Consider the following 25,483-nt stretch of genomic DNA (forward strand, 5'->3'; position numbering starts at 1 on the left):
GTTTCTTAATTTGTAAAAAAATAAAACATTGGCTTTTTATTTCCTTTCGTGTTTCTTCGTAGATGCTACATTGAAGAAAATGTCAGCTCCTCCTCTACAGGTCTCTGAAAACAGTAGATATTCTGCTTATTTGGGTTTCTTACTATTTCAGGGGGAGGAAGAGGGAGGACAGGGATAGAAAATGTTTAAAAAAACTAGAAACATTTGTTCCTACAGTGTAGTATCTAATTTTGGTATGGCTGCATGACAGAACATAATCTATTCCTTTATAGTTTTTTCCATTGTATTTTCCTCATTTAAAAAAAATCAACAAAACACATCCTAAATTTTGTAAAGGAAAGGTGGCTTAGTAGGGCAGGACTATGGTGCCTTCTTCCCTCACAGAAAGGCTGTCTTCTACCTGCAGCACTACTACATTTATGAGTGTTATAAAGTACCCTGCCTCTCATTTTTATTGTATTCAACTGAGTTCCTTCTTCACAACACAGATTCCACACAAATATACAAACTCTTCTTCTTTAAAAAACAGTGTTAAGGAAGGCAAATATTCTATTTCTAAACATTCACATATTTGCAGGACACCATAGGCTTACATACAGTATTATACAATCTGTAGTGGTTCAATGTCATGTTAAATTGAAGAAGGGATCAAGAACTGAAAAAGCACTAAGGACTAAAAGCAATACCACTGAAGGAAAAAACAGAACAAAATCTAAAATCTAAAAATCCCTCAACTATTCATAACTGATTAATATAATTGCTTCATTGTCAGCAGAAATAACCTAGGATTGTAAATCATGTAATTTCAGAAACGCTGGCTCCACACCTTCATAATTGATAATTTAAAATTAATTCAAGCCTTCTCCAAAAGGCTCCTGTTAGAGTGTTTTAAGTCATGGGCAGTCCAGAGAATACATTTCAACATCTGATGAATTAATTAATTAATTATTTAACTAACTAATCTAAATCCAGTTGGTGGCTGGTCATCAGTGGTGGTCCTCAAGAATCAGGGCCACTTTTCTTTAATATCTTTATCAATGATCTGGCCAAGGGGACCAAGTGCATCCTCAGTCAGTTTGCAGATTACACCAAGATGGGTGGGAGTGTTGATCTCCTGGAGGGCAGGAAGGCTCTGCAGAGGGATCTGGACAGGCTGGGTCAATGGGCCAACGCCAGTGGGGTTCAACAAGGCTGAGTACTGAGTCCTGTCCATGCCCTGCCCAGGTGGCCAAGAAGGTCAATGGCATCCTGGCCTGTATCAGCAAGAGTGTGACCAGAAGGATCAGGCCAAGGATTGTTCCCCTGTCCTCAGCACTGGTGAGGCCACACCTTGAAACCTGTGCTCCAAGAAGGACACTGAGGTGCTGAAGCATGTCCAGAGAAGGGCAGTGAAGCTGGTGAGGGGTCTGGAGCACAAATCCTGCGAGGAGTGGTTGAGGGAGCTGGGGCTGTTTAGGCTGCAGAAAAGAAGGCTCAGAGGGAACCTTATCACTCTCTACAACTGCCTGAAATGAAGGCATGGTAGCCTCTTCTGCCAAGCAAAAAGCAGTAGGACAAGACATAATGGTCTCAAACTGTCCCAGAGGAGGTTGGGTTTGATAGCAGGAGAAACTTCTTCACTGAAAGGGTGGTTAAGCATTGGAACAGCCTCCCCAGGGAAGTTGGATGGTGTCACCATCCCTTGGAAGTGTTCAGAAAATGGGAAAATATGGCACATTGAGATAAGGTATGCCCAGTGGGCTTGGTGTTATTCAGTCAAAGGTTGGACTTGATGATCTTAGAGGTAATTTCCAACAATGTTTCCATGATTTCTGTGTTTTCAATCCTTGAATTAACAATTTCCAAGTCACCTTACATTTTTATGTTACACATACACTCTTTAGATATGTCTTTCAAAATTATTTTAAAAAGGACACATGAAAACCAATTGTTTCTAAAATTCTGAACAATAATTCAAAACAGATTACCACTTGAAGGACAGGCTATCAATTTTAAACCACTCCAAGCTGCGTTTCCACATTTAGACATACAGCTACAAAAGGCAAAAATAATGAATGGAATAAAATTAAATATAAATAGAATGAAAATATTAATAGTGTGAAATGAGTGAGTACAAGTTCAGGTAGACCAAGAACCACATTGCAAACAGTGTGGAGTGATCCAAAAAACTTAACTTTCTCTGAAACTTTGAATGGGCCACTCATGACTTTCTTTGTATTTGACAACATCACAGTCATGCACACACTGACAGATTAAGTAATTATCATATGACATAGCAAAAAAACGCATTTTGCACTTGTGCATATCCTCTTCTTGAGTACATCAGTGTTCTTGAATGACCCTGTTTAATGTGTGATTTGTTTTATGCATATTTTTCAGTACCCTAATGGCAGAAGTACCACGTAACAAACATATCATACATCCTTTTACCTTCATAAATAGTTGAGCTAAAAATCAATAATAAAAAGACCTCACAAACATGTACTGAGTAGTATTCCCAATCTATTTGGGTTTCATCACCAATACAGCTCCAAAAATGAAACTTTCACAGTTGACACTGGTCAAGTTTGTTATTCTTCTTTTGGGGAAGAACATGTTTGAATTACATTTAACAGAATACCAAACACTGTTACTACTATAACTGCCATTATGTTTCAAAACGTCCATCTTTGTAAAACCCTGGTAATTTAATTCTTACCTTAACTTAACTGCTCTTTACCTGGCAATAACCATCACAATACAGATTTTTAATACATTTCAAATATTGGAACACCTTAATAGCAATGCATATATGGAGCATATATTAATATACTACTCACCAATTTTAATCTTTGCAAAGGTATTCTGCTAGTGTCTATCGGAGTACGCTCTGTGACATTACCAAATCTGACTTCTGGGATGGCAATTGCACACATTATATGTGCCCACCTGTGAAAAGTGGCAAGTCAAAAATACCACCAAAAAAACCCATAGAAACACAAGTGCTTAGGTTGTTGCTTGCTGTGTGTTTGGCTTTTGCTTTTGATTTGGATTGGTTTTCTTCAAGGTACCCATCTGTACTTACTTGCTTATTAGGCTTTCTTAAGCTTCTTTAAAGCATTTTAACAAACCTTGTAACACTACCACTTTCTGTAAATAAAATTTCAGACTGAGGTTTTATTGCAACAATTTTAAGTATGTTTTACTTTTTAAGTAAGAAGTTTTTGTAGGTGTGCTATTCAGGTACATATGTAAACATCACACTATTTGGTTCTTGTGTAATTTATCATCTACAGCATCTATTACTCGTTATTAACATTACTCAGACCTGAGAAACTAGTCTTAATGCAACATACATAATTATGATCAATCATGTATCTATCAAAATGCAAAATGAAATGCAAATGCTACCAAGACCTTCTGTCTACAGATAAAATGGCATACAAGCAGCAAAGTGATCAAGCCACCAGTGCAATGCCCAACATGAACTGGATCTCCTTTAGCAGAAAAAGCACCTGCAAGTGCCTAGGACCAGTGTTACATTTAAGACTTCAGTGCAACTTCAAGACGTTTGTCAGATGATACTGCATGCTTCCTATATCCACCAGAAAGCACTCCAAATCCTGTTTTGATAAATGAATCTCAAAAAAAGAAAAGCTAAAAGAAACTTTTAAAAGTCTGAAATTAATGCTAAAATTGTGTACTTCCTGAAGTAAAAGAGAAGCTAATGACACTTTTATTAACAAAGAGCAGCCTTCTGAGGCTACTTCTAAAATCTTTCTGGGGTAGACAAGTAGTAAATCTTAAAAGGAAAACATTTCCATTCTTTGACTCATGTTTGCCTTGTTCCCTGTCATTTCCCTGTACATCTGTTTTCATTACCCCATTTGCTCTACTTCTGTAAGCTCTGAATGCTTGCCTCCATCCACTTTCTGTACATTTCAAAAAGACACACATTACGTGTGTCTTAGCAGATTAACAGGAATGTGGGCTGAAGCTGAAGGAGATGGAGGGTGATGCAGCAAACAGAAACAATTTCTCTTTCCTGCACTAGAGCAGCAATATTTCAGTAAGTCATCTTTAACAAAAACATCTGCAGAAGTATAATACGACACACAGGGACCAAACAAATTGCTGTCATGTGACTTTAAAGTTGTATTGGTCGAAGTGTGAAGTAAGAGCTGTACATAAAGATGACATATCAATTAGCAAGTTATACAGTGCAGCCCAAATAAAAACTGATAATGCTTGCAGATCCATCCTTTTATTATGGTGACAGTTTGTTCATGTTTTAACTTACAGAAAAGAGTCCTGTTTTGAGACTTGAAAAAAACTTTTTCTAACAGCCTTTTTCTTTTCATTGTGACGTGCTCACATGCTAAACCACATTGTCTTACCATCTAAGCTTTATGAGACAGAAATGCTATAAATAAAATGCCTCTTCAGTCAATCTTCAACTAAACATTTATACCCTGACATCTCTCAACCTAACAGACTCAAAACAATTGCTGTGCTCTGCTGAAAAGAAGGAATCTCAGCTTTCCTATATGGCAAACTGCTTACTGCATGAACACATACCAGTTTGATCCATTAGCTTTTAAACGCATTTCATGCTCTTCCTGTATCTCTAATCAGTGTGCACATAGTAAAGAAGGAGCAAAGGGAATGCACATGTTAGATTTTACAGATGTTGGAGAAAAAAGATACACGTGTAACATACTTTTCTGAAAACTCAAAATTTCCAAATGGTAGCTAATGCTGAAACATAGATTAAAATGCCACAATGTGTAACAACTATAAGGTTCATGTTATGAAAACATGAAAAACAGAGCCAAACTGCTTTTACAGAAATCCCATTCCATAAATCTGTAACCCACAGAGTAATAGAATGTAAACCCAAAAACTTGACATACAATTATACAAGCAAAGTGACTTTATGCAAACCTCTGTAGATTTTTCTACTAATATATCTTATGAGACGTTTGAAAAAAATTTAAATTGATGTACAAAAAAAGATATACATAGTTTTAAAGATGCAACATGTAAGCTACCGACAGCAAATATCAAAAGGGCATGATAAATTCTACTGAGATAATATTTTTGTCATTCTCTTTTTATTTAGCAAGTAAAGCAACTAGCAAATCTAAGGGTATTTAAAACAGAACTAAAAATCAGATGAGAATTTTCATGTACTGGCAAAAATCTCCATTAAAATGTCTACCACAATAATGTTTTCTGAAGGTAAGATATGGCCTGAGTTAAACAAAAAACTTTCTCCTTACTGGATGATTTACAAGGGTCATGAAATCAGCTGCAAATCACTGATAAATAAATTCTTTCCTGGTTAGTGAAAAAGAATGTTGCATCTAGATCATGTCTTACCACTACATTCCAAAGCATGAAAGAAAGAGATCTACATGATATTGCTAAGCTACTAAGATAAGCTAATTAATTATGAAATAATTCAAAATGCATAAAGACTATTCTACTATTGGGCTTGAAAAAATATCAAGCTCCAACATTTTCCACTTTAGCTCTTAGGGTTACTTGCTATAGTGTTCTGTCACCCAGATACAGAGAAAAATCCTGATGCTGTTAATAGCATGATGTCAGCAACAACAGTATTTTTGACAGTATGTGATAGAAGTGCATTTGAAAAAAGCCCCCAAACTTCAGAATTGAAAATAATTTCAATATGATTAAAATTAATTTGTTGAAAATACTGGGTTTAGAAGTTCAAAGGTATTGTATTGTAATTTTCAGGAGCAAAGAAGAACACACTTTGCTGTTTGATAAGACCTGACCATGCAAACAATGATAAATGAGCTCTCATTTACTTTCTTTGCACAAAGGCCAGCAGATTAAAATTTGAAACAAGCAAGTGTGTGCAAATACTAAAACAAATGTATGTTTTAGTATCTAACTATTTAATAAAATGCCAGTGCTACATTTCAATAGAAGTAATTTTAATTCTGCAACGATTCAGCTTAAAGGGACACTGTCAAGTAATTAGGTTCACAAGTGCTTTGCACATAGGAATGGACTCAGAATAAAGTCTAAAATAAGCACATACAGTCCTGAAGAATATATTACTTACTTCCTGTCAGTCGTTTGCTTTAATGCACCACCTCTCAAATTGCAGAGACAACATTCCTAAAAAATAAAAATAAAGTAGAAAAAAGTGAGCTTTAATGATGGTTTACAAATCAGTTTTATTCATCTGATCTTGAGGATAAGCAAACTGCTAATGCAATTAATTACTGGGTTACAAGCTGCCACTTGAAAGCATAGCATTTCCTTGCAGGGGAAGAAAAGGATACAGTAACAAAAAGAGAAACAACTCATACCACCTAAAGAAAAAGGATATTTGACTATTACTTACAAAGTGACAGAATCACTTTGAAATGTAATAAAAAAATCCCAAACAAAATCAACACCAAAAAAACCAACCAAAAAAAATTTCCAACACTTTTAATCAGTACTGCCATAGAAAGGCTGGAAACTGCCATACATTTTACAAAGATAAAACGAAATACTATGGCATATAATTAGTTTAATAGAAGTTACTGAGAAACTGACCCATAAGCTATTGATCCAGCTCAAATTATTGTTTTTCTTTTTCCTGCAGTATACCTTCACTGCTTTGATCTTCAGTACTACTCCTCTCTTTCAGGGCACTCAGCAAGGTGTTCAGTGGTTCCCAGATAATATGCCAAAAAACACGACTTCTCCTACCTCTACTTAAAACTGAGCTTTTGAACAGATACAGTCTTTTATTCTTTCCAACCCTTCACTCCTTCAGTGTCCTCCATTTCTGAATCTATTCTTTCCCTTTTTTCTTTTTTTTCCTCTTGTCCCTTGAGAGGAGCTGATGAGAAATTGTTTCCAACATTAGCTATTTTTCCTCCTGCCTGTTTTTTCCTCTAAAAGAACCAAATGCACAAAATAGAGACAAGATATTCTGTGACTGTACACCTATACAAGACCACATCTTTTGAACCCCTATATTTAAGTTGCCCATGCAGGACAAACAAACAAACCAAACAAAAACAGAAATAAAGAGAAACCCCAAGAACTTTATGTTATACTCCAGTCCGATCTTATCTTAAAAACTTCAATGATGAAGACTACAAACATCTGCAGAAATTCAACTGAATGCAGTATTACATTTCCTATGAAAAACACCTTTCCTAACCATCAAAAAAATGCCTTCTTGTGACACTTGGATTTTCTTTGCTATTTAAGCACAAAAATTTTGCCTTACCAACCAAAACCATGGGGAACAGAACATCCTCTTATGGAGCACCCTTTTAAATACTTAATACTATTGTAGAATTTTAAAGAAGAGAATTGAGGTTCGTTATTCTATCCACAACAACCTTAGGATGCGACCTAATACTTTCCAGATCACATTTCCCTTTCTAAAAGTAAACACTGACTATTAAATCAGGGAACCTGATTTAAAGGCTCAGAACTATACAGCTTCCAGTAAAGTACCAGTACATTCACAGAAAATTTTATCCTAATTGGCATCCAGTTCTGAAAGGCAAGCACTTACATGTAAAAAACACATCACGAAACTGTACACAGATCCTTAACATTACCTGGGATTTTGAAAACTACATTAGCACAACCACAGAGTTACCTTACAGTACCGCATCATCCTCAATCTGATTCACCTTAGAATCTTGCTTACAAACCAGCAGAGGGAAAACATGTTTCTTCAGCTCTTTCTTTGGCTGATTTTATCACCCTCAATGTTACCTATTGTTACCAGTGTTATCTATCTTTATAAACAGAGCTTGGTCACTGTCATAGTGAGATACTAAGAGACTGGGTCCAATATGTTGATTTTATATGTGACAACTGGGGATGCAAGATAAAAACAGTAAAAATGGATGGGCATATATCTCCATGACTACATGAGAGTAACAAAATAAATGACCCAAGCAGCATAGAAAATTGTACCTAAAATGGAACAGCCACTCTGGAAGAGGAAAATACCACAATCTCCTAAAAAAGGAGCCATGCAGGACTTCCTGTGAATCTGATCTCAAAATCATTTGCAGTTGTCACGGTAACACAAAATGTTACTGTATTCCAGATGTCTCGGTGCCCAAAATTTGTTACTGTCTCTTTAAAACCCTGCAGCCAGAAAATGGAAATGGCAGAGAGGGCATTGCCAAGGTCTCATTTAAAGTCGGAGCAAGGAGGCAGGGAGCTCTCTCTGCTGGCAGCCTTTGCTGAAGGCAGAGGCTCCTCTTCTGAGGAGGTTGCTTCCCAGGGTTGGTTTAGGTTTGTTGGATTTTTTTTTCCCAGGCTTACAACAGTAGCCACTCGGAAAAACGGCATTTTACAATAAAAACTGTATCAGAGTGATCTCTGTAAACCTGTCCCACGGGCCAGGTCACCCCACATCTGACAGACTGGGTCTTCCCTGCTTCCAACACTTGTGCAGTGTGGTGGACATCAGCACCAACACCAGCAGAGCCCAGTGGTCAGAAGGAGGAAGCAGCAGGTGGCAGCGCTGACCCCACACATGCCAGCACTCATCTGCCACTAGAGTGGCTCCATGAGGTTCTGCTTTCCCAGGAAAGTTCTTCCTGTCCACCGATGCCTTAGGTTTTAACTTTTATATTTTTCAAATCCTGTACTGCCTAGTGCGTAACTCTGAAGTTTCTTGTGGCCTGTTAGCTGCTGTTCTCTCATGCTGGTTAGACATAACAAACCTCTCTAGGTTTCCACCTCAAGGAGACCAGGCCTCAAAATGTGTAAATTAAAAGCCTCTAAAATGGGGGAAAAACTTGGGTAATCACATCATGAACTGAGGTTATAATTGGAGAATTAACCCTGATATGCAAATGAGCCAAACTTATAAAAGTGTGAAGAACCCGTGACCCAGCATACATCTTGGGTATAGCCTTTTGACTGCCCAGGCCGTACCTTTGAAGGCCCTTCAAATAAATACCTACCTTTATTCTCTTACTCTTGTCTAGTCTCTGTTTTAGGTAGCCAACCTCAAGGCATCACCACCACCTTTCCCTCTGTCTCCTGGACAGCGTAGTCGACTGTCATGGGGTAGAGAGCTGATGCCATTTTCCCTCTGTCTTTCAAGCCACGTGAGCACTCGTGGTGGGCACCATCTTGGAAATGCTATTTCCACCACTTCGGGTCTCCCTTTGTTTCCCAGGGGTTCATGAGCGATTTTCTATCTAGTGATTATTTACTGGGTGGTTTTTTTGCTTGTTGCTCTTTTGCTTGTTAGTAAACTGTTACTTTTTCACTTGTATCGACTCACATTCTTCCTTATGGGCGGAAAGAGATTGGTTGAAACTAAGAGGAGGTAACTCATTTTAAGCGTCTACCTCTTTAAGGGCTGTCTTAAACCAAGACAGCAGTTCTGCAAAGCATGAACCTTTACAATTTAGACACGGAATAACAACAGCAGACTGGGGAAAAGAGCATGAGTCTGACTCATCAGAAATCTTTGCAGGGAAAAAGCTTCATTCTCCACTTTCAAATGTAGAAGTTCAGGGGATCCTTCATAAATTCTTTTTAATCTGACCCACTTTCTTTACAACGGCCACAAAAATACTTCAGCTGACTGACTCTCTGCTTTGGAAAATAAAGAGTGAGTTTGCTCCTATTTTATGAGCTTTGACATTCTTAGGGCACCTTACTTTGAAATTTGCTATTTGAAAAATTATGACATTTTCCTGCTTCTAATGGGTGTGTTTCACTTTTAAGGAAAATTTTCATTAGATCATCTGCTGTGTAATTTACTAATGCAACCAGACTGAGAATCCAAGGCCCTAAGGAAATTTTACAAATAAATTAAGCTAAAATAGCACAGGAAGAGACAGAAGTCATAATCTTTACATACTAACTACAGAGCTTTGACACTAGGTTAAAAAATAGAAAAAAAAATTATAAAATGAGGGTAAATTAAAGCAGCTGCGACAAAAGAGAAGGTGGCTCTAAATATCCTCATTACATGCTATAAAAAGATAACCCTTATGCAGGACCTACAGGAATCAAATATTGTCTCCTCTGAAAAGAAACATAAACATATCTTTGGTGAACAGAGATGGTGGGTACTTGTTCACTGTCTACTGGACCCAAGCTATAACAAATTAGATCCTTAAGAACTAGAAAATTTTACCAGTGTTCATAACAAACCTGTGTGGGTAGGAACACAGGTTTAAAGCCCATTAAAACTATTTTGCTGATCATGTCTGCATTGCAATATATGCATGTCCAATATGCAGGCAACATGGCTATTAGTTTAACTTCTGTTTCAACATACTACAACTAATGAAAACTTATAGGACCTGACACTTACAAAGACTAATATTCCTAAAATGTCTATGTGCCATGGATGGCAGTAAAATCACATGGACACTAGTTATTACCCAGGTTATTATCCATGAAGGACATAGGCCTGTTGAACTAGTCCAGCGCTCCAAAAGCACCTCTCCTACAAAGACAGGCTGAGAGAGTTGTTCAGCCTGGAGAAAAGTAGAGAAGGCTTTGGGGAGACCTTACTGTGGCCTTTCAATACTTAAAGCAGGCTTATAAAAAAATGGGGAAAAACATTTTAGAAGGAGAAATGGTTTTAAATATACATGAGACATAAGGAAAAATTTTTTGACAGTAAGACTGGTGAAACACTGGATCAGATTGCCCTGAGAGGTGCTGGATGCCCCATCCCTCAAAACATTCAAGGTAAGGTCATACAGGGCTCTGAGCAAACTGATCTGTTTGAGAATGTCCCTGCTCATGGCAGGGAATTTGGACTAGATGACCTTTAAAGGTCCCTTCCAACACAAACTCTTCTATGATACTGTGATGCTGTGTTCTCACAGAGAAAGAGAGTGTCTGTGCATCCCTGTGTGCCTGCTGTCAGCCTACACACAAAAATAAGAAGAATATATTTCATTACCAAGCATCACCTTAGAAGGTATCCAGTCTCTGATTCATTATTCCTTTGCAAATCCTTTAAACAAGTAATTTTGTCATTTGTATGTGCATTAAATAATAATTTCATAAGCATATTATTTTATATATATCTAAATTAAATCTTAGACCATTTTAAATTGCTCATCTCCTTAAAAAATCTCCATAACATTCTAGAATTACAAGAGAGTTTTCTCTCTTCCGGTATCTGTATGAAGTAAGACATCTCCATATAATTCGCAAGCTTTATACACTAACATTCACTTAATCTTTCAGCTTTTTTGTGGAGATTATGCATTTTATTTCATAACAATATATGTCATATTCACTGTTTCTGGACTAAATGTTTCCCCTTGCTTTCAAGGAAACCAACAACCCTAATCTCACTTCTCTACTTCAATCACTTCAAGAAACTGCAGGAAAAACCTCGCGTTAGTGTGAATTAACCATGCTTCCTTTGGTACATACATCCAAAAGATGGATCACCTTTTTTGGAAGGGTATGTCGCTACTCAGGCATAGCTGCTTATTAATTATGGATAAACATTACATTACATAATTATTAATTATGGATAAATATTACACAAAACCCAAGCCTGTTCACACTCATTTATATTTTAAAATTAATACATTTGCTTATCTTTGAGTATTTTTTTAGTGTCTGCCAAAACTCAAAGTCATATTCACAGTAACACTTATAACAAGCAGTTTTCACGCTTCCCTATTTCCATACTTACTTCATCAGCAATAGCATTCCCTGGGAGACAGGAAGATGTCTGACACAGCAAGGCAGTAGAATTCAGCCAAGCCATGGCACAGGGATATATATTAAGTCATCTAACAGTTATTTTTGTTGAAAACTATGACCATGCATGACACAATCCCCTTTCTTTTTAAACTGCTATTTCTCCTTTACTAAGGTCCTGTCAATTACAATAGCATCTCAAAAGAATTACATTTATCCAGATAAATAAAAAAGAAAGTTAAGCTTATATCAGTGGATGAAGACAGAGTAAAATAAAATATATCTTACTCTTAATGAATTGTGCCTGACACATTTTCAAAAATTTCATTGTAAAATGTCGTTTCCATAAGCAACCTAATAATCACTTCCAGCTCTTTGGCACCCAGGCCATTAGGGAGCTTTTCATTACAACTAACATGAAGATTCCCTTCTTAAGCCTGTTCGTTTTTACTTTATGCATGATAAACATAAAAAAACCCAGATTATCCCGTTCTTTTTTTGACATTTTCCATATGTAGACCCTTAGTCAGTTAAACAACCACAACTTTTACACCTAACTGACTTCATCTGTGGCCACATTCTCCCCCCTGAACTGCGATGACAACAGATCTTCACTGATGTCAGGCAAAGCATGTTTAGTTTTTATCCCACATCTGGGGAGATGTGATTACACTGCCATGAGTAGTGTAGCACATGGACAATAATCTTCAGGACCTCTTCTACAGCAATGGCTGACATGACTGCTCCGCCTGGAATCCTTTGTCTGTATCCTAGCTTCAGTATCTTGCACTTTTCTCTAATTACCTCTTGTCTTCCAGGTTACCTCAGTAATTTATCAAGATCTTGTTCAGTTCTAATTGCCCTTATTTCACCCACCTTGCTAAAAAAAAGCGAAAAGCTTGTCTTCAGCTAACATTTCCTACAACAATTTCTGCGCAAGGGATAACTCTGCAGGCTGTGGCTGGTCAAGCCAGTAAAAAGACTGTTGAATGTTTGACAGATGCTACTAAAAAAATGAGACTTCAAAAAGGGCTTGACTAGGTACTCCAATAAGAAGGTAGTTGCTATTGAAGGAAACTAGCAGCAGATTCAAAACAAACAAACAAAAACCAGAAAGATTCTTCCCACAGTATGCGTCTGTTTGCCAGATGTGGATGCTAAAATTTTACACTAGTTGAAAAAGAAGCTGCGTAAGTTCATGAAAAAGAAATCCAACAAAGATTACTTATTACTAAGTAAATAGAAAGATACTGCCTTTGGCTAAGACAAGTTCTTATTTCCACATTGTAGGAGACTGAGAAAGCATTAGGAATGCCTGTTCAAGACACATATTCTTCACCAGGTGTTAATTTCTTGTTGTGAAAGAGAGGATAACAGACTAGAACAGACTTCAGTTTAATTCTCATAACACATCTTACTGTTCTATGTAACCTGCAGTTTTAAACCTTTATATGTAGAAACAATACTTAGATATCAAGGAAAATGCAAATGCTTGGCACTAAGCACACATTGCAGTATCTATTACATATAAGATACACTTAATTTTCCTAATTTGTGATCCCAAAAACTAAACAAAATGCAACTTTACTAATATATTATTATCATTCATGTAACAAGTTATTGTGGTAGCTTTATTGTCACAGCTTTATTTAGCAGTGATTTTACCTGAAATAATATTTTCAAGTAATTTCAATACATTTTGGCTAGTGATTTGAAGCATTGCAAGTGTTGATTATAGAATAGTTTGGGTTGGAAAGAACATTAGAGATCATGTAGTCCAACTCTCCCACAATGAGCAGGGACACCTTTCACTAGACCAGTTTGCTCAGAGCCCCATCCAACCCGGCTTTGAACACTTCCAGGGACGGGGCATCCACAACTTTTCTGGTCAGCCTCAAAGAATTTCTTCCTTACATCTAATCTAAACCCTCTAACAATTTAAAGTCACTACCCCTTGATAATGTCTTAAGCACCAAGTAGGATACTACTGTTCAGTAAATAATGTATTTCCACCCTTTTTTTCATCAGCTATTTTCCCTGTCAGTTGACTTTAACTAGTATCTAAAAACCTAAGAAAAATGGTTAGGAAAGGTATTGGGTTTGGTTTTTTCCCCTGAAATATTTCTAATAAGAGGTCAGAACAGTTTTAAGAGTCAACTGCTCCAAAGCTGTGTCACAATAATACCTACTTAGTACCCTCCTTTAAAAGAAACTAATTAAAACAGGCATCTAATGTTCAACTGTGCCAAAGCTAAGCCAAACAGATACAAATTGTAGGGCTATGGCTGTTAAACATATTTTGTTTTCTTCAAGCCATTCAGGTTGCCTTTTTAGATAGAAACCTTTGAACTGAAAATAGATATCCTTAGTCTTCCATCTTTTCTCTCAATTGCATTGTAATGCCCAAGGTGACACTCCTAGTAGTACTAACACAGATGTGCATTTGGATACAGCATTGCTGCATTTTAGTTATCTCATTTTCCCAGCTCATTTATATTTGTATTTATACTTGTGTAAAGAGAAATAGGTTGGTGTTTCTTTTGACACATTTGAAAATACTGTTTTCAGAAATGGTCTGCTAATGAATATGTTAATCTTTCTACACCAAGGGAATAATTTTCACTTGGAAAATAGCTTTTGAAATTATTGAATTTCAATTCAAAGTCCACTATTGTATCCACTTCAAGCTATTAGCTTCAGAGATAAGCTTCCTTTTTTTAATGACAAAATATTTGCAAAAAATAATAAACTGCAGAAAAATTGATCTTTATCTTGTAAAAGATTCTGTTTCCTGACAAGGAGCATCATTCTTAACAGAGTTGCTAGATGCTACCAGTATAACTCACAACCTTCATTTGTACTGTAAGTGATTAAACTTCACACTGATTATGGAGGCTGAGTAAATCCATAAAAGAGATATCCACCACAGGCTAAAATTTATTTAACACGTAGAAAGATCTTTGGCTGCAAGCTTAAAGTAGGTTCTTGAAAATAGAAGGTGGCCACACTTCTTTCACGGATGAACATTTTACTCTTTCAGATGCATCCAAGTCTGTTCAAGACATCCACCTTTGGGAATTTAAAGTTTATAAATCATCAGGTACTTAATTTCCACATTTTAGTAACCTAATCCTGCAAACATTCAGTCTACCCTGCCCTTGGTTTAGGGATAGCCAAAAATTTCCTTGCAGTTGCAGCTCCCATATCATGCCAATCTAAAGCAACAGTATAAAGAGCACGTAGTGTTTAACTACAATGTGCATAGCATTATTAACAGTAATCTCCAAGAATGCAAAGAGCAGGAGAGAGCTGGCTTGGATAAGAAGACTTTTAAAAGGACAGGAAAGACAGGTGAGATGGAAAATGGGAATATGGAGAGAATTCCACAGCCAGAGAAGGAATAAGAACTCAGGCTGAGACTGAAATGAGAATCAAAATACTCATTCAGGTAACTGGAGTAAAAATAGCCCTCACATTTGACAGGGGTGGGTACTATGCGTCCTTTCTCCCTAGAATGCGTACAAAGTAAAACACATCCATAAAGTATGAAATGGAGACTATTAGATCCCTGAATATGAAGGATTTTATGTCATAGTGGTTATTGGTCACTCAGATGTAGAAAATACTTATAGTAGAAAGAGCAACTGTTCCCAGGCAATTGAACAAGAAAGATTACATTTTCCCCTTTGAAGAGGAGCCAAAAGGAATGAGATTAACTTTTTAAAAACATTAATAAGTAAGCCATTGAGAATACAAACCAGATCATTCTTCCTGCAAAATATAGAGACTGCAAAAATCCCTTTTACACAGCGGAAAACACCTGGGGAAATTCCAAGCACAAATACAGGCTGGGTGGAGAATTGATCAAGACTAGCCCTGGTGAGAAAGAGTTGGAGCTGTTGGTTGATAGGAAGCTCAGTGTGAGCTGGCTCACAACCCAGAAAGCCAACCACATCCTGGCTTGCATCACAAGTAATGTGGCCAGCACATCAATGGAAGTGATCTGCCCCTCCAAGAGACCCCATCCAGAGTTCTGCATCTAGCTATGGGACCCCAACAAAAGAATGACATCAACCTACTGAAGTGGGTCCACAGGAAGGCCAAGAAAAAGATCAGGAGGCTGGAGCACCTCTGCTGTGAAGACAAGCTGAGAGAGTTGGGGTTATTCAGCCTGGAGAAGAGAACACTTCAGGGAGACCTTATAACACCTTCCAGTACCTAAAGGGGCTACAAGAAAGATGGTAAGATGAGGCTTTGAACTGAAAGCAGGTGGGTCTAGGTTAGATATAAGAAGGAAATTCTTATCTAACCTAGACATAAGAAAGAAATTCTTGATTATGAGGGTGGTGGGACACTGGGACAGGTTGCCCAGAGAAGCTGTAGATATTCCTGGAAACTCCAGACATTCCTGGAAATGTTCAAGGTCAGACTGGATGTGGCCCTGGCAACTTGGTCTAGTGAAGGACTCTGTCCATGGCAGGGTGTTGGACTAAATTATCTTTAAGGTCCCTTTCAACCATTCTATGATACTGTGAACGCTGAGACTAAACGCTTAGCAAACAAAACAGGACTGATGGTGTATCTAATATATACATACTATGATTAAAAATATGTAAGCTTATTCCAATTATTATGGACAGCAAATATTAGATTTAAACCTGAGTATCTTTAGAAGAAGATCTGTGTCTTTAAGAAAGTAGCATAGCACCAGCTGGGCAGGTCAGGATATCCTGCCACTGGCTATTTTTAGCATGTTTCTTCTCAATGACTTTGCAGCAGTACCTCTAGAGATTAGATATGGTCTTTGAGGATAAATTAAGATTGGATGAGATTGAGGGAGGTTTTCTGGTCCAATGCCATCTCCAAGCAGGGCCAGATTCAAAAGTGCATCTGACTGAAATCATAATTCACCCTGCAGGGAATCCCTTCCTTGTAATATGAGAATACCCACACAGTTGGAGGTGACCAAAGCTGTCAAGCCCTTTGACATGGGTATCAGTAGCAAAGCTTGACTTGGCAAACTCCGATGAAGGGACTGAAAGGTCAAAAAGGGCTTTGGGTTTGAGCCTTATGGCACTTACATTAAAAACATATTTTCTGAGTTTAATGGTCTTCAATTTGGTTTCTGTGACAGCATCAGAGAAACCCCATATTTACAAACCTGTTAAAGTATGTTATTTCAAAGATTGAGTTTTGTAAGCAATAAATATACTGTTACTAGTATAATACCAAAATCAGAAAGAAATATAATGCTCCCCACATCTGAGTCCATACATGGTTACCATCAGCATTTACAAGTAATTCTCCCAGTAAGGCAACTGTTTTGCAGAGAAGGTTTGTGAAAATACAGATTAAATAAATTTTTTTAAATAAGTATTTTTCTAAATAATCATCAGGTTTTATTTTTCTGGAAACAAAAAAACCACAGAAGCATTTCAGTTTTTACTTTTTCTATTATAGCCAGATTTTCCTGTCCAATAGTTTCTTTTATTAACAATATTCAAATGCATTTAAAGCTTGGTAGAAAAATCAGGCTGAAAATTAAGACACTGTATAACCAACTCACATGTATTGAGTTAATTTTGGCAGTTACCAGGCTCTGAAAACAGCAGCTTATAATGGAAATGCTGACTCAGTATCAGTGAGAAAGGCACCACTACAAAAAGAACATTCAAAATTATTTTCAGTAGAGTGAAATAGGGCAGTTTCTGAGCTGGAATGTGGAATGCTCTTACATGCCACTTTTCTGATGCCTTTGGGAAAAAGAAACTAAAATCCTTCAAGTTACATAAAGGGCTACTCTAATCATAAAATGCAAATAAACCCAAAGACTGATTATCAATACGTAATATAAAAAGCATGAAAAAGCTCATCTATAGAAAAAGAAATTCTGCTAAGCTATTTAAACATAGGATCTGTTCTCAAAATCAGTGCCAGCTAACCAGATTAGGTACTTAACAGTTTCTGTAGTGCTGTGGAGAACAATGTAAGAATCACTTGTGAGAAGTCATGCAGCTCCCTTAGTAGCCTTATGAACAGCTACCTGATTATGAAGCAAGCCACTGAAGTGTATTTACCTATTCTCATACTTGCTCTTCTTTCTATCTCTTTCCTGTCCCAAATCCTTTGTCCTCTAAATAACAAAGGTACTCCATGTTTATGTATTATAGCTATTAGGTGACCACATCTTTGCTCATTGTACAATACGTTGCATTCTCTATAATGCCAGTCATTATTCTTCCTGACTTCACTAACTTTTTCTAGCTGAAGCATTTAAGATTAATGAGGCATTTGTTCTCAATCAAGGCACTTTGTATGAATACAGTTACACTTTCAGGATTCATGCAGATGACTTATTTAATATTATTTGATTTTTTAAAATTGTTTTGGGGGATTGATTTATGGCTATTTTTGTCCATTAGCATAGACAATTCCGTATCACTCTTCTCTTTTGTCAATAACTGTTATCAAACAGGACCTACTGCCTAATAGAATATAAAGATGTATTATATATTTATTATGAATGCAGGTATATCGTAGAGGGTGAAAATTTGACATAAAGTGTTGTAAAGCATACTATTTCAGCTACTTAGAGAAGCCTAAACTAAAAGAAAACAGTATGCTTCTGAATCTCAAAATCTGTTTCCTCTGATAATATAAAATGGAATAGCCATCAAGGAAAAGTCTGGCTCTGTCAACCTAAATCCACAAAGACATTTTTCTATTTCCATATTTTAATGATGTTCATAGTTGGGATCCACACATAATAAAGCTTGATTCAGCTATTAAGACAACTCTCATTCCAACAGTGTTGTCAGCTTCATTGCTCTGCACAGTCATGCTGATATACAGAAGCCTAATAGAGACCAAATTTTCCATAAAGTTAACATAACTGCTGTGATTTTAAGAAAGTATAAATTAACAGAATTTAAAATAACTTTGTGTAAGCAGAGGAATGAGAAGGAATTTTCCCTCCTAAGAAATAAACTCTGAAACAAGATTGTACCAATGTTTCATAACTTCCATTATATTCTTCATTGCATCAAACTTTCTTTCTCCTTGTTTTCCAATCAACCTTCTCTTCATGATTTAGTGCCTTAGCCAGAAGGGAATTTCTCAGACGGGTCATCTTCAGCTAAATATCCTTCTTCTAGGAATCAACATGAAGTGTAAGGAAAACAATTTCAAACATCCAGGAAGCTGGAGTTTCAGGGAGTAGGTATTTCCTAATAATTAAATCTTCCCATTTTGTGCACTTTTCTGATACAAAAAACTTAAGTTTTGGAAGGCACGTGTATATATAATCCCACAGAGGGCCAAATCTGTTTCAGATGTTCTGCAACAGGTGCAGTTTTTTAGGAATGACTATCCGGAACAAAAATTTAGATGAATACTATTTTTTTATTTAATTCATGTAGAAACTTGAAGTTTGAACTGTATCAGTTGGAATGTAAAATACATTCACTCTATATTCCCTACAGTAAAAAAAAAGGTCATGCAAATAAAGAGTTTTCTCTAATTTCATCTCCCTCTCCAGAGAGATTTATGGTACTACACAGCAATTTAAAATACAATTAAAATATTAGATGCAGAACAACAGATATAGAAAACACACTGTGTGTTCAGTTTTGGTCAAAAAAGGTGTGGACAGGCTAGAGAGGTCCAGAGACAGGCCATATAGGTGACCAAAGGACTGGGAAGCCTGCCAAATGTGGAAAAGCTGAGAGAACTGCGTTTGTTTGGCCATGAGTAAAGAAGGCTTACAGGAGACTTGATCATCAGGTTCCAGTATCTAAAGGGTGGCTACGAAGAAGATGGAGATTCTCTTTCTTACAAGGAGTCACATGGAAAATATGAGGGGTAATGGGTACAAGTTATTCCTGGAGACAATCTGATTAGACACAAGAAGAAAAAATTTCACAGTGAGAACTACTGCAGTAATCTCCCCAGAGAATTGGTGAGTTTCTCTGTGTTGAACGCTTAAAATTCATCTGAACAGGGTGTTGGGCCATCTTCTCTAGACTGTGCTTTTGCCAAGAAAGGTTGGACCAGATGATTCTTAAGGTCCCCTTCCAACCTGTTATTCTTTGATTATATGAAAAAATGATAAAAATTTAAAAATTGATTCATAAACATAAACATTTAATTCAAAGGAAGCATAAAACTTCAGGCTGCAGGTTGGTACAGCTAACTTGAATTGCTGATTTTTAAAAGGGAAAGTAGTACTTAGGGATAGCAGTATATTTAATTAACTTGTCATTTTTAATGTACAGAAGATTGGTTAAAAGACAACTGTGTTACCTCAATAACTTATAATATAATATATACCTTAAGTATAATTCTAACATTAGATGGAAGTATTGCAATATTTTGAAGTGAAAGCAGTTAGTATAATTTAAGGTTATAGTCCAAACTCTGAAGGGACAGAAACATTATCCTAAATTGACAAACAGGATGAAATAAGGATCAGCAATTATTATCATGTTGATGTCAGGACTGAGGTTCCACAGAAGCAAAAATATACTAGGATATTTAAGTTAGATATCAAACTAATAAATTTTTCTCCAAAGACAACCACAACCACATTGCTTGCAATGAATAATACTGTCCAAACAAGCAGAAGAGAACTATTGAAAAAACAAAATTCAGTGTCTATTTAATCCTTCTGCCTCAATGCACAATCAAGTCTTCTTCAACTGTTCCTGAAAAATGTTTCCACAACATGTTTTTAAAAATTTTAAAGGAGTAGCTTCTATAAAATCTCTATATATCCTAGTCCTGTAGTTCACTAGTTTTAGAAATAAAAATTAATAAAATATCCTGGTATTAATATTAACTTCTGCTGATGCAGCTTAAAACCTCTGCAAGTCATCTTGTCCCTAAAACACAAGGTGGAGATTCCCTTTCTTACAAGGAAGTCACATGGAAAATATGAGGGGTAATGGGTACAAGTTATTCCTGGAGACAATCTGATTAGACACAAGAAGAAAAAATTTCAGAATGGCAATTGCTTATGTTACTCTTAGTCATACACATATAATTTTACATGACAGAATACGACTTTTTTCTTTCTGCCTTCCCCTGGCTATACTAAGAAGCTTAAATCTTTTCAATCGTCCCTCAAGGAATGATAAAAAGAATTTTACTTTATTGCAATTTCAGTTGTAACATTTGTTTTCTTCCATCATGGTTTTTTGAACATTGTATATCCACTCTTAAGACACAGTTCTTCAGCTGGACTCTAACCAAAGCTGAAGAGAGCAGAAAGATTGTTTCATGTTTTTTTCTAGGCTTTGCTTCTAGTACAAAGCTTAAGCATCCTCGTGTGGTATTTCAGATTCTACAGAACTGATGGCATGTTCAGTTTGTGACTAAAGTGGTCACAACTGCAGCTGCCAACAGGAACTATTGCTTAGGTAGAGTCTGCCATATTATGTGTTCATAGCTGACAACTCCTAAGTACTCTGTCTCTGTTGAACTCCATATGATTTATTTTTCAATATAGTTTAACACTTCGGTAGCTTAACATTACGTTAATTCCCCCATCTCCTGTGCAATCATCTTAAACAGCTTAAAGTAGACCAGTCTAGATTTCCACAAATGCTTCGTAACAACATCAAAAGCAATCAGCAAATAATGCCCAGAAATTTATTCTCCTAATGATTTTAAAAGTCTTATGACAATGATGGCTGGTGGTCTGAGATATTAAGGGTAAAGAGCAAATCCATATTGCTATGTGTTTGGCAACTACTATTTTCATCATCTCTCTTCTGCCACTTCAATATCAGAATTTAAAGCACCATCAAAACCACCTGTAAGTTAGGATGCATTAAATTTTTTGCTTATTCCTTACTCCCATGGTCTGTCACAGCAAAAAAATCAGTGGCCTGTTCTTAAATAGGTATCTCTTCATATTCTGTTATTGTCTAGGCTGTTAAAAATTGATAGATTCCGCAATTGGTCAGTATTTTTCTTGGTATCTGAGATAGGCTGACTGCCACCCAGTTCCTTCAATCACCCATTTCACATCTTTTTAAAACATAACAAGAAATTTTCCAGGCTGATGTCACCTCACCTAAGCTCTACAAACTCTTGTAATCACTAATAGCTCTGAGATTACTATTAGTGCAACATCTGCATGTCAAGATTTTTGAAACAACCTATTATTTAAAAAGTGAATTCGGTATCATTCACGTGAAAGTATTTAACAAACCATTATTCATATCCTTGAAACAGCTGGATTTCTGCTATCTAACCTGGGTAACAGATGCCTACTACCTATTACTCCCATGTCTTTCAGAAGAAAATGGAACAGTTCACATTTACATGTGAATGACGTAATCACAAAGACTATAAGACAGCAGACAAAAGGACAAGTTTATAAGTAAACATAATACTAAGTCTAGACGTCTATTCAATCGTCAATATTTCATTAAAACTTTCCAAACTTAATGATGACTTAAGGCATTAAGAATGGAACATTATTCTACAAGCATGTCCGAATGAAGGACTCTCTTGGGGTACAAATTCATTTCACTCAGGTTACCAAAATAGAGCTACAGAAAGATTAGAGATACAGAAATACACTGGGCCTTCTCTCCAGTTTCTAGAGTATGCTTGTGCAAAATCCAGTTCTAAAACCTCATCACATAAAATTTTCATTCAGCCATTTCCCATATGGTTTTGATATCTCTTTCACTGCTTCATCTCATCTCAAATAATTTGGCTAAAAAAGTACTTCCTCTAGAATTCAGATTTTCCTTCTTTTCAGAAACATACATACATCATAAGAGAATAATCCCAAACTTATTCAGTAAAATGTGAATAATTCTTCTCAAATTAATGTTTTTCACAGGTGTTAATTTTTCCCCTAAAAGCCACCAAAGAACAATTCCAGACAAGTTTTAATCTTCTCACCAATAGTTTCCTTCCTCTATCATACTACCAAGCTTCCCCCTTAATTGACCCATAGTGAACGTAAATGAGTCAGACACTTCACTACTGTTCTTATCATTCCCTTAACTGCTGCCATCTAAATGTCCACTTCGAGAATATTTGTAACCTTAAAACCTCAGAAGAATTTTTGAATCCTTTCTACAACACATAATTCAAATTTTAAGACTAGATTTTTTACAGTTTTTTTAGTGACTTTGCTTTTAAAAAACGTACTATAGTCAAAAGACAAAGACTCCTAATTTCCACTCAAAATGTGTTATTTTTATATTGCAGTTAACATCAGGTCCCAAGGCAACATCTTAAATTTTCCAGTGTTTTTAACAAAAAGTATGTGATTTAGTCATACATGGTATTTTATTAATAAGGATATTCTCCTTAGAACTCTCATACTTGCCATCATAGCTGTAATTTCCCTCAAAGAAGTTAACATTTTTTAATTTTTGATAGAATAGCGGGTTTCTAACCCTGCTTGTTTAACTAATAATTAAATTCTGAGCTCATAACAACAACTTACACTTTTCCCCTTGATACTCCCCTGAATCTAGAACAGGAGTCACAAAAGCATTTCAGAAGATCCTCAAATGCATGACTGTCTGAAAAGGAAGCTGTAACAGGGTATTCTGGTAACCAATGAAAGATGAAAATCAGGTTATAACTATTTAGGAGATATCTCACTTTTTCTGTCTTTTATATGCATTTTAATTTTCAGTTGTTTGCTTGAACAATGTTTTTCACAAAACTATACCCCCTTAGCCAATTCTTTTCATGGGTCTACGAAACTGCTCCAAGTTTGTCTATCAAAATGCCATTACATTTTACACTGAAATCTACTCATATTTAATAAATAGTTTTTCCCCAGGAAGTGTGATCAGAAAAAATACACAGGCTGCATTCCACATGAATTAATGCACATGCTACCTTTTTTTTTTTCCCTTAATATCTAGTGTGTTAGATAGCTAAACAACGAGTGAAACTTACAGCTGTCCAGGCTTTTTCTCTGCATCGAGAACACAACCACTCATCATGGATTTCATGAGAAGGAACACCATAGCAACCTAAAATAAGAGAGCTGGATTGATTATCATATTCTGCCTTTCTATAAATGATGTCATACAATTCGATTATACATAAACCTTAGTAAAACACATGCCTGTCCTGTGAAAAAGAGACTTTTACAATCTAGGCTTACTTCTAATTTCATAGTCTATGAAATATATCTTCCCAAAACTGAAAAAAAAAAGAAGAACACACAAAAATCCCCAAAAGAAAAACAAAACAAAACAAAAACCCCAGCAAACAAAACCAAACAACAAAATTCCCAAGCACCCAAAAACCAAATCAGAATGGATTTCTTATTTTTGTCAGTGCAGTATCATATCACCAACTCTCCCTGAAGTAAAAATTTGATGTACTGACATAATGTACTGACATTTATTCTGTGCAAATATACCACATCTCCAAATATCTCATTGGCTTCTTAGACTTTACTATTACAGTTCTACAGTCCTTAGAAGATACTGCAGAAAAATCCATGCATTCATCAGTTACTCTTGCAATGAAAAAGAATGCTATGTGAAGGAAAATACTGCATCCCCAAATTTAATAGCAATATTCACAAGTCCTCCAGGAGAATTTCACTTTAACTACTTAATAAGGACATACTAGCATTGCACAGTGATTTAAAATAGAGAAGCAAAAGAGTAATTAAATCACTCAGAACACAAAAAATAATCAGAAGTTTGCGATTATTGAAAGTTTAAAAGAAAGTTAATTCTTCAATATTTTCACAGCAACCATGAAGAAGTTACAGAAAATGTAATATAGTTTTCAAAAAGAATTACCCAGTGATTGAAGCATTACAAATGGAAATGTTTTTCAAGTACTTTTAAAGACATGCAAGAAGCCTAGCTAACTATTATTTATCAATAAAGCAAAATTTGAAATTGCATTTCTGCCAACAGAACAATTAGATTATTTACTTGCATGAACCCGTACGCAACACTTTGCACATGAAACCAGAATACTTGTTCCATCTTCTTCCACAAAGGCATTTGATGGATAGTTTTCAGTGTTTTCTTCACTATAAATAAAACACATCTCTGGAATAAGAGGTTTAGTCTTCTCATTTTCTGCCATCAATGTTTCTGCTGAGTTTGCTTCACTGAAAATAGGACTCTCTTCATCATGATTGTCTGGCTGGAAAATAAATAAAATTTTATTTAAGTAAAAGAGAGTCTTACTCTTCCTTTTGACAATGATGGAACTATTCCACCCCTCCCAACCTTCGTACTAAGTGTAACAGTTTCATGAGAAAATTAACTGCTTCTAGGTATTTATCACATTGTACCTTAATTGCTCCAAATAACTGTAACATCTAGAATAGCACTCAGACTGCAAACCAGCGTTATTGCAGCAGTGTTCACTGGGTCCAGTGCAAGAAAGGCTTTTCTCCTGGTTCCCATGCTGAGGAAATTCCAGTTTAGCAGCTTCAGAATTAGCAACACAGTACTGCAATACCATTTTTAGTTGCTATTTAACACAGTAATTCCACAAGACAGTATCAGTGCTCTGCATTAGACTGCTTCCAAGGGAATATTTTTCCTGTCAAGGCCCGAGTACTGTGAGAACACGTATTTCCTCAACACTGAAGGAAGGCAGCATAAGAGGCTCTGATAAAAAGCATTTGGAGATGGACAAATAAGGAAATAGCTAAAAGATACAAACCTATTTGGTTTCACTATATCAAAAAGTGTAATTTCAAGGGAAAATCTACACACACTAACCCTGCATAAATGGTAGTAGAAGGCATACATTGTCTGCAGCCAAGGGTAGATGCAGGTGAACAAAG

The 25,483-nt window shown here is 36.2% G+C and overlaps 1 protein-coding gene across 8 annotated transcripts in view; it reads right to left on the reverse strand.

Annotated features, from left to right (window-relative positions):
• KDM4C (lysine demethylase 4C) overlaps nt 1-25,483 on the reverse strand; it is a 290,549-nt gene that overhangs the window by 114,901 nt on the left and 150,165 nt on the right. For 7 of the 8 annotated variants that reach the window (XM_042013234.1, XM_042013232.1, XM_042013233.1 and 4 more), the window contains exons 14-17: nt 24,615-24,831; nt 23,614-23,690; nt 6,077-6,132; nt 2,820-2,928 (exon numbers count right to left, since the gene is read on the reverse strand). In XM_042013234.1, the coding sequence (XP_041869168.1) occupies nt 2,820-2,928; nt 6,077-6,132; nt 23,614-23,690; nt 24,615-24,831 (459 nt within the window). The remainder of the gene's footprint in view (nt 1-2,819; nt 2,929-6,076; nt 6,133-23,613; nt 23,691-24,614; nt 24,832-25,483) is intronic. The other variant, XR_006013641.1, reaches the window with a different exon arrangement.

This window comes from Corvus kubaryi, unplaced genomic scaffold (genome assembly GCF_017639235.1).
Source record: "Corvus kubaryi isolate FWS band 111438036 unplaced genomic scaffold, C.kubaryi_AGA036_p1.0 split1-37296, whole genome shotgun sequence".
Classification (NCBI taxonomy): Eukaryota; Metazoa; Chordata; class Aves; order Passeriformes; family Corvidae; genus Corvus; species Corvus kubaryi.